Below are 10,938 nucleotides of genomic sequence, written 5' to 3'. Positions count from 1 at the left end.
TTTGTTTTGTCGAAATGACCTGCATGTCAAATACAGAATACATATTTTTGAGTACAATTTTTCTTTCAAAATGTGCATGCAACGTTTTGCCTGTTATGTATTTTTGCATTAATAACTTTGGACTAAACAGAAAATTTTCTATAGGCTCCAGATTGTGATCAAAAGCTGGGCACCCAAAGGAGTGCAACTGTGCAACAACTCTCTCCATGAGTTGACATTAAAACCCAGTCTAGTATTCCCATGGGATTTGGAAGATACATTGCCAATGATAATATTACAAGATAAATGGTTTACTTCATGGAACACATACAGCAATGCATATTCCCTCTGGGACCAGTAATCAGTGAATTAGATGACTAAGTCTGATACAGTTTGGAATAGAATTAGTAAAGTTATAACAATTAACAATTATAAATAACAACGACGATATCAACAACAGCGACAGACAATTTTCCCTTAATATACCAGGGCAAAGTAAAAACATTCATTAAAAGAACTTGGCTCCTCAACCCTAAACAAAGAATGTATGTTAGCTCTGCTAGTCAGATAGCAGTTAAAAAGAATTCTTAATGGGTACGCAATGTTTTTGTTTTTTTAACACTTCCATAGTGCATGGTTGTCAAGTACAAAAAATAAGATGACATCATTTTTTTTTTCAATGTTATGTTTGTTTGCTGGTTTTAAATATTACTGCAAAGTCCAAAATCTCCACTGAGAATAGTTTTGAGCTGTTCCTCTGATGGAAATTAAAAATAGTTCATTTTTCTACATATTTCTAAAAAAAAAAAAAAAAGTAAATTATCCTGGACGTGATTCGCAGTCTGTATCCCACCTCATTTTGGATGGCTATTCAGTATTCCTGTTTGTGTATGCTGTCTTGTACGCTATTTAAATGAAACATAAGTGGGCTACATCATGAAAACAATAAATAAAAAAAAAAAAAGTTCATACATACAGGGGTGGAATTTTGTTAAACACTTACACAAATACATTGAGTTCATCAAATACAAAGTTCCCACCAAGGTGCATTACAAATTGAATACGGTCTTCAAATTTTTGGCAAGGCATCAAAGTGAATGTGTTGTGACCCCCCCCCCCCCCCCCCCAATCACCAACCAGAATTGATAATAACATAATACATGACATGAACTAAAAATGATGCATTTGAAATTGCACATTAGAGGAAGCTTATCACCATAGCAACACGCCACATAATTTTACAGATCAAAGGCTCATTCCAACATATTTTTCTTGAAAATGTAAAAATTAATAATCAAACGTGTTACTACCTAGTACCAGTAATAAGCATAAGTCGGACCATCAGATGATATTTGGAGGGAGGCCTTGAAAAGTTGAGTAAAGGGTAATTTTGCAACCAACCGTGAAGTAAAATTGTGTTTATTTCGTAATGAATTGTATGCATTTTTAGTGGATTTTTTTTTTCTCTTGAAAGTTTGTCAATCTTGAAAATTTTCCTTTCCTTTGAAATCTTCCCAGCTCTCCTTATTAGATAAAAGTTAAAAACAGTTTTATTACAACCTTGATAAAATTGCAGACATGTTTTCAGTACTTTAGAACAAAAAAAATGATCTACAATCAGATCTTAACCAGGGGGAGATGGTCAAGATCCAGTGTACAACAAGTGAAGCAGAATGAAGTGATATCTGAAGACTTTTCATTATTTCCGCTGCTTAAAAAATCATTTTAAGGGCGATGGTCGTCGACATTTGTGTTGATAAACATTAATTTTCCCACAATCCAATGTGCTCTTCTCATGGAAATCCCAAGTACGAGTTTTGACATAGGCGTAACGTGAATTACCTGTACCGCCAGTGACTCGTACTCTGGTTAAAGCTTGGTAATATCTCAATATGTACTTGTGGATCTGCGCAACAAAATGCCCCATGTTTGTTCATATGAGACCCATATCTTGTTCGTGCATGCCTGGTGCGACGACCACTGCCCTTTAAACACACTTGTAAATACAACAACTTAATGTTTATAATTTGGCAGAACGTCTTTACGAAACCTTCCTGGGAGTCTGTCTCTGATATCATTTGGCATTTGACCAGGCTGAGGGGGAGCCCTTTTTGGCCCGGTCTCTTCCATGTAGTCCTTTATATACTGGTCTCCACCAGTGTCCAGTTTGCGGTCATATAATGCTTTATTGTCCCGAGCGCGATTGGTATTGTCTACAACTACTTTGTCCGGAGTTCCATAGTTAGGAGGATTGGCACGGGGGTCATATCCTAATCGTTGTAACATAGGTGCAATATATGGCATGTCGTCGAGGACGTCTTGGGGTATATGACCAACCCATGTGCTTAGTGCATCTATATTTACTGGTTTGATGACTTGGTCTGTTGATCTTTCAACTCTGGCAAAAAACAAACAAAAATTCAGTTATTTGTTGGGATTGAGTCATAGTAATACAGCCACATGGCAACATTTAAAAAAATATCCATGATTTTTTGTTTTTTCACCTTAAAGACATACAAATACATGTAATTTCCCATAGGCTACATATCTATCATTTTAAATTCCTTGAAGAAAATTTGGTAAAGTATAATATTGGGCAACTATGACTTAAACTACTTCTTTCTGTTGACAACAGCAAATGTTTTTACAATCTCTCCATAAAACTTTCTGAACCTTCACAAGCAAATATACAACAATTTACCTGTAGCCAGGGAAAAGCAATGGAAGTAAAGTAGTAAACTAATGAAAAAGATTTTTTTTTATTAGTATAGAGGCTTGAGCCACTCTATACCAATAATTGCATATTCCAGCAAAAAAGGTTAATACTGCCTGCATGTGAATGCAGAAAACAAACGATTATGTATTAGCGCCCTCTTGAGGGTCAAATATAAAATCTTTTGTTTGATTTCAGTTAATCATTACGTTAAGAAATTAGCATCAAGCGCAATGAAATGAACTTTCCATTGCAGTAATCTCAACAGCATAGCAACCCACATCGTAACAACTGCACCATGAATACAGATAAAGCAGCCATGTTTTGTTTTTTTCTTAGGGCATTTCAATTCCAAGTCAGAGAGATAACAACAAATTCAATTGTCTGCCGGATTACCTCCGTACTGTGCATTTTTGTTCAAGGAATATTAAATCATGAGTAAATAACAAAATCACAGGAATTGCACTAAACTTTTCTGATAATATTTTTTTTTAAATCAGTCGGTTTTTTTTTGTCTATTGGTTTGGTGTGAGTTGTGAATAGAGACGCATAAAGAGAATGTACTCCTTACTCACAATAGACCAGAATGTGTATTAACCATGATTACCCATAATGCATTGCAACTGTCTCTATATACAAATAATAATATCTTGAAATTAAACACAAACAATATTGTAGACAGACAGACTAGATTTTATTGAAGGAAAACATCTCAATAATGATAGTACACTGAAAACAACGTGATACGGAGAATACACGATGGTTTGTATTTCAAGGTCAAAGCCTACTGATAATTATTTGAGAAAGTTGGTCATCAATCTCATGACAATATTCATTTTTATTAAGTACAATCATAGAGATATTTTTCCATGTACCACGAAAGAGAACATATTTTTTATAAAACTTGTCCTAATATTTTCTAAAAATCACTATTTTTGGAAAAGTTTGTAAAAACACAATGTTGAAATTGAAATTTTTATCACTTTTTTTAACTAAATATCAGTCATAATATTGTCTAGCCTATTCAGCCTATTTGTACATCACTAGCCAATAGTTTTATTTTTTTTAATAGCCTGTGTCACCCATTAGCCAACAATTTCAGATAATGTTTCTCCCATATAATACTGTCGTAATGACCATAACCATTCCCTCCGAAAATTAGGCTAGTGGCCCAGATTTTTTTTCAAGTCAATATCTTTACATTGCCCGAGAGTACTATTTATTGTAAAATGAATAAATACTGGGTATTTTCATTTGAGAATATGTTACAACCCTAAAGTGCTGCAGTCGTCATGCATGTCTTCAAATTTCACGTAAAACAATCAAATCCTGTACAATGTACTTTTTGCTGAAGGTATTGGAGGCATGAAGTACAAATAACTAATACTGTATTTACTATATTAGTAACGCATCTTTAAAATACATAGAGCAAAAATTGTATTTATTGCATGCAAAATCAATGAAATATGTTGTATTTTGACCATAGACTGTCTTTGTCATTTATATTTACATTAAGCACAAGTGTTAATGGAGCAAATACAGTGATCAGAATGGTTCCAAGTGGCTATCGTACAACAATTATAAATATTTAATGAAAGCATGACCACATATCAAGATTTGATATATGTGAACAGGTTTAAACCTATTTATGAACACCAAAATTCTTCCCGTCGAAATCTTGGTGCACTTTTTTTTACACATTTTAATGAAGTTTTCTATAATTACCTGTACTTCGTTAATTTGAAGTGAATACATATAATTTTCCAATGGCTGAGGACATTGATCAATATTTTTTGATAAAAAATATGCGGCTATAATTTTAAAAGGTGTCAAAAGTTGACAGGTGTTTTTAAGGTTATAAATAAATCAGATACGATTTGTAGAAAATGTTTGTGTCGCTTTTAAAAACCACTGAATTCCATTCTTTGAAGAAGAAAAATTGAAGTTTTCACTCAGTCAGTATTACAATAATTTTAGTTTCTAGTCCATGCATTCCTTCAGTTTTGTCCGCCATTGTTGTACTCGCATTAAACCCGTTGCTTACCGTTCGCCAGTGTTTGCTTTATTACTGGCGCCAATATCTTGTCGCAATTCCTCAAAAACCTAAACTAACTGAGCTAAATCAAGAACAAGTTAATCCTTTCCAGTAATTTAGTGATGAAATCCAAACCCTGGGCACTCTCATTATCGGATTAGAGCTCCAAGGCATCAAACATATTGAATTCTCTTCATCAAAACCAAATCATCCATATTTAATTTTTTTTTTATCTGCCCACGTATTTTCCGCTCGGTGCACTGTGAACTAATCTCATTGAGAGAAGATTCTGCAACACCACTGGATAAGATTTAGCGGATAATCGGACAGACGATCTGCCATTGGAGATTAACTATAAACCAGGCACAGAAGAGGAAAATATTATTTTTTGTTGTGTGTGTTATTTCGCAAACACAGAAGTTTTGTATATGTGTGTCAATTATGCATTTGTGCTCCCATGTACATGTCGTTTCTGTAATATGTGAGACACATGCTTCAGGGTTTACAGCTGCTCAGAAACAAAAACAAGAACTTCCTGAAAAAAAACATTAGTGACTGCAGAAATAGTGACTGAATGAAATGAACACAAAAGTGAAATTAATACTGTATTAAAACAACACTTCTAAAAAAAAAAATTCCTGCAATTCAATTGCTCATTCCCGAGGATCGATTGACGGCAAACTGCCTCAAGACATACCAGTTCGAATGAGTCAGTTTGCCCCCAAACCAAGTCTGACAATTAGTAGAATATAATAAAACCTCCGTTGTACTCTGTGCAACGCAGCAGTAACTGTATATGTAACTGTCTGCTCACAGCAAGACTCCATAATATTGGGTTAGCAAGCTAGCGAACCAAGTCGCTGACAACTCTGGTTTTGACTGCGGCAGATATGACTATTACTCAACCATACGGAGTGATAGCGATAACAATTTCACAGTTCCATTTGAAGAGATATTGCACAGACATATGGACCTTTTGTTGTCGGTTAATCTTTAAAAATATTAATTAATACAAGTTTTATTAGGTTTTATAGCACTGATGAGTAGAACATCATAAAAGTACATGTAGTTAGGGCTGAGTAATGTTGCATTATTCACCAAAGCTTAAAAAATGGCGGCACAATTAAGATGGAATTGCATGACTGACGTAGTCAGCTGAATGAACACAGAAAATGAAACATGTTTGATATGGACAGACTGACGGACGGACGGACACACTGACGGACGGACACATGGACGGACAGACTGACAGACTGACAGACAGACTCAGAAACGGTCGGGGACATGTATCCTAACATGTATGATCTATATAATGTATCAAATTAGAAAGATTGGGCCATCATTCATATCCGTGTGCCTGCTACTTCCATTGTTCGTTTACATGAAATTCAACTTTTAAGTCTGGTAGGGCATCAAGTGCTTATAGTCAAAACCAATGTGGTCAATGAGGCTTGCTATAAAAACTTTTCAGAGCACCAATCCAATATAATATGATGTCACTAAGCATGACAGCATATCATTACATATTCATGAGGTAAACAAATATATCAGTGACATGAATTATCAAATATTTCAGATACCTGCATGACAATGAAATATACACTACTGTAAATTACGTATTTCTGAAACATTTTTGAAATAACTATTTTCTAAATCCATCAATGGTTTATAAATGCTCCTACAGTGAATGGCAGGAACCTGGGCTTGATATAAACGTTTTTTTGCATACCAATTTGTATAAATATCAAAGCAGCCTGTCGGCTGAGATAGCTCCGCTGTTAGCAATGCACATTTCAATTAAAGAACAGAAGATATCATTAGAAAATGAACAATATGTATAGTATCAAAGCAATGGGACTTGCTGTTTACAACAAGAATTCAAAAATATCACTTTTCACCAAAAATGACAAAAATATTCATCAAAATTAGAGAATTGAAGATATCATCATAAAAATAAACAAATCTGAGAGAGATCCACATGTAGTACCTATATATGTAATATCAAAGCAATTGGACTTGTGGTTTTTAACAAGAAGTCGAAAAAGTAAAACATTGACACGGACGCCGGACAACAACGGACGAGGACGGACAATCACTCATATAAGCTCCGCTTGACAAAGTCGACAGCAGAGCTAAAAATGGATGTAAGAATCAAAATTAACAAATTCAGAAAAGGTATTGTAACATCATCAGTAGTTGTAATTAACGCGTTTCATTTTGAATATGTGGGTGGTTGCAGTTGTTAATTCATGTGAAGATGCATGCACACATATTATGGGTCGAGACAATGTTGAGTTCTTAAGCCAATCAATATTAATTATTTTTTTATAAATATGTTTATAAACTAAAGTACGGTTTTCTGCCATTCACATTCAATAATCAACTGTTAAGTACTTTCCACTTGAAAATTTGGCATGAAAACGCCAAAAATATTCTTCATTATTAGAGAATTGAAGATATCATCATGAAATGAACAAATCTAAGAGAGGTCTGCCCAACATATACATCAAGTATCAAGACAATAAGAATTGTAGTTTTCAAGAAGAAGTCAAAAAAGTAAAAAGTTGACATGGACGACGACGGACACCGACGGACAATCACTCATATGAGGAAGAAACAGCTCTGCTGTCACATTTGATGATTTACAGAATTCAAACTATTAATGACAAAAACGATAACAACGACAACACAGATAGACATATTCCCTCCTATACTCTTGATTAAAATTACAGACAAAAAAAAGAAAGTAAAAATACCAAAAATAGTTTTTTGAATTATAAACTTCAAAAATATTATGCATTTTCACCAATTTTCAAAATGGCCACCAGAGCTGGGCTTTCTAACATTCTGGAAGGAAATATAATTGTTTCTGTAGAAACAAATTCAGAAATTCTTATTTTTTTTTTTTAGATGGAACCTTTTACTCTGGAATTTACAGGCGTTTCTAAATTTCCCACATAATACTGGGAAGAAACTGTGAACCTGACGCAGGTTATGACATTACAAATGTATTGCATTTCATCACATGTCGCCCAATGAGGAAGACATGCCATTTGCAATGTCCAATTCTACAGGGACTGTACTGACGTGCCAATGCCGCATAACGACACATCTGGGAACAGTTTGTAATTTGATTTGTTCTTTAACATAACAAGATCCTGTTAGACAGCGACAGATAAAAGCATTTTGCGATTGAATAAAGTGCAATCATACGGCTCAGGATATATTAATAGAAGTCTTGGGTATTGCGTCGTTTTTTTCGAAAAATATATTTGTGACTCAATCACCAAACTCAAAAAAATCTTGTTTTGTGATGTGAAAATTATATTAAGAGTTGCTAGCGAGTATCAGACCAAAAGTTGTCAGAAACATAAACGCACCTACTTATTTATAAAGCTTGTTTGTGTCAAATTGAACATGTCACGGAGATTGCAGGGAAATAGTTTCCTAAGCCAGCATATAAGTACCTATAGTTTGTGTGTCAAACCATTGAATATATTTGTCTAAGAGTACGTAACAACTATTCGGTATTCAAACACGTGTATCATTCAACGAGGGATCAAAGTAAAAGATCGGGTGCGTGAGTGGGTTTTTTGTTGCCACTAATGAATACATTCATATTGGTATGCCTGTTAGACTACTTCCTTAATCAACCAAACACATTCTCCAGATGAGAATATCACCATGGTTACTGTGTCACTATGGCTAATATGTGTCTGGCGAGCACACGTAGCTACGTAGTTTATAAATTTACTAAACACTTAACTGACACAACCATAAAACATGAAGCGTGTGAACTGCGGATGCCTGGAATTATTTATCCGTGATTTGAGCAGGATTCATGAAGATTCAACTTTCAAAACAAACTTTCGGAATTTACTATGAATGAGCTCTCTTGCTTCTCATAATTTGTGAAACAAAAAACAAAACAAAATGGACCATAAGTACACCATTTTCAAACTTTTCCGGAATTTAGATTTCTTTCACAGTCATCCCTTTATAACTCACTTTGCACTATTATTTATATCACAGTTGATATTGTGGCTATTATGAATCCTATATGGCTACTATGAATCTAATATAACTATTAATAATCCAATATGGCTACTATGAATCCAATATAACTGTTATTAATCCAATATAACTAATATTAATCCAATATGGCTACTATGAATTCAATATGACTACTATGAACCAATATGGCTACTATGAATCCAATATGTCTATGATGAATTCATTATGGTTACTATGGGTTAACATACTTAACCACACACATTCCCCAGGCTTTTAAATCTTCACAGTTACTGTGTATTTTGATTTGAGAATGGATATGCCTATTACACACTATACACAGGATCTTCCTAAATCATACTCTACTATTGTCTGTGACTGGATATTTAAAAGTCAGAAAAACAAATTTGGGAAACTGAACTATTTTTTTGAAATATGAAATTCAATTGCATTTAATATATTTGTCATTTCAAAACGAATACAAAAAGAGGGTTTAATGCTATTGAAACTCACAAAGTCATTGTTCCCATAGAAACAAGTTTGGTTACTCCCACTTTTTATTTGCTAGTTATCATTTTAATAACTTATCGTCACAGTGAAATTACTTACTTATATGAAAGAATATATTGAATATGGAGCAAATAAAAAAATGTCTTTAGTTTATAATTTCAGTGTTGATTTAACAAGTCTTCCTCCATCAACAGGTGGTTGTTATGGTTACAATTACTGGATAATGAGATAAAGACTTTGGCAAATCATCCAGTGTTATTAGAACTGAATCGCCCTTTGAGATTCACCGCCAATTCGACATAAAGTTTCCCATGCTGCAACAGTCCCTGCGGTTACATCATTTGAAGTGGCAAGAATGGATCTTTGATGCATAATAAAGTCAGGTTTATCATGCATGATGGAAATCAGAATCCGGATAAAACTAAATTGCCTGAGGTAAAAAATAAGATTGTATTTTTATCTACAGATTTTTTTGTCACATTTTGCATTTTAATATTAGACCTTAATGACACAAAATAACCATGACAACAACACAGTTCATGACTTGATGATATCATTTCTAGATTCATTTATCACCAAGCCGCTTTAACAAGCACTACAGAGATCTTGACCAATCACAATTTGGCTTTCATTCAATTTGGAAATCCAACCAATTATAAAATTTAATACATCCACGGTGTAACTATCAGTTTCAAAAAGCCTGACACAAATGAGAGCAAACATTATACTACAATATCATTTATGTACTTTCATGTCATATTGTGATGAAAAAAAGAATAGCGCCCTCTACCTTATTACACATACAAGAGACTTATCTTTTGTATTTGACTACAAGTGATTTCATCATTCTACTTGTTTCACGGCAAGTGATGTCATCATTCTATGTTCCAGTGCAAGTGATGTCATCATTCTAAGTGTTTCAGTGCAAGTGATGTCATCATTCTATGTGTTTCAGTGCAGGTGATGTTATCAATCTGTATTACAATCCAAGTGATGTCATCATTCTATGTTCCAGTGCAAGTGACGTCATCATTCTAAGTGTTCCAGTGCAATTGATGTCATCCTCTATGTGTTCCAGCGCAAGTGATGTCATCATTATATGTGTTTCACTGCAAGTGATGTCATCATTCTATGTGTTTCAGTGCAAGTGATGTCATCATTCTATGTTCCAGCGCAAGTGATGTCATCATTCTATGTGTTTCAGTGCAAATGATGTCATCATTCTATGTTCCAGCGCAAGTGATGTCATCATTATATGTGTTTCACTGCAAGTGATGTCATCATTCTGTGTTTCACTGCAAGTTATGTCATCATTCTATGTGCTTCACTGCTACAACAACAACAAAATCTCAATCGTGATGAAACCTAAGGATAGCTGTATAGTAATTGTCAAGTATGCCTTGGTGTCTGCTGTCAGAAACCTTTTTGACTCACTGATATTTGAGTTTACACGAGTAATTTAGGAATTATACAGAGACGCACAATAAGTCACTGGGTGTGAATTTAACACAGCGTTGCAGCAGTTCATACTACAACTTGACATATTTTTTGCATCACAATTTAAATAGACAGAATGTCTAGAATTACTGTAAAATGACCAATTTTCACTGGGTTTAAATTTCACTGATTTAGCATTTCAGGCATATTCAGTGGGTTTTAAATTCACGATTTTATCATTTAGATAATGTGT

The 10,938-nt window shown here is 34.1% G+C and overlaps 1 protein-coding gene across 1 annotated transcript in view; it reads right to left on the bottom strand.

Moving 5' to 3' along the window:
* Positions 1 to 1,245: 1,245 nt before the first annotated feature.
* The window catches only part of LOC100373767 (protein-tyrosine sulfotransferase 1-like), an 85,966-nt gene continuing 76,273 nt past the window's right edge, over positions 1,246 to 10,938 (bottom strand). The window contains exon 3 of the mRNA XM_085491129.1: positions 1,246 to 2,377. Coding sequence (XP_085347255.1) covers positions 1,993 to 2,377 — 385 coding nt within the window. The 3' untranslated portion in view covers positions 1,246 to 1,992. The remainder of the gene's footprint in view (positions 2,378 to 10,938) is intronic.

The sequence above is a fragment of the Saccoglossus kowalevskii genome, chromosome 16 (genome assembly GCF_978046115.1).
Source record: "Saccoglossus kowalevskii chromosome 16, keSacKowa6.1, whole genome shotgun sequence".
In the NCBI taxonomy this organism is placed as follows: Eukaryota; Metazoa; Hemichordata; class Enteropneusta; family Harrimaniidae; genus Saccoglossus; species Saccoglossus kowalevskii.
Note: the sequence above shows the minus strand (reverse complement) of the source record. Positions and strands in the feature narration are given on the sequence as shown.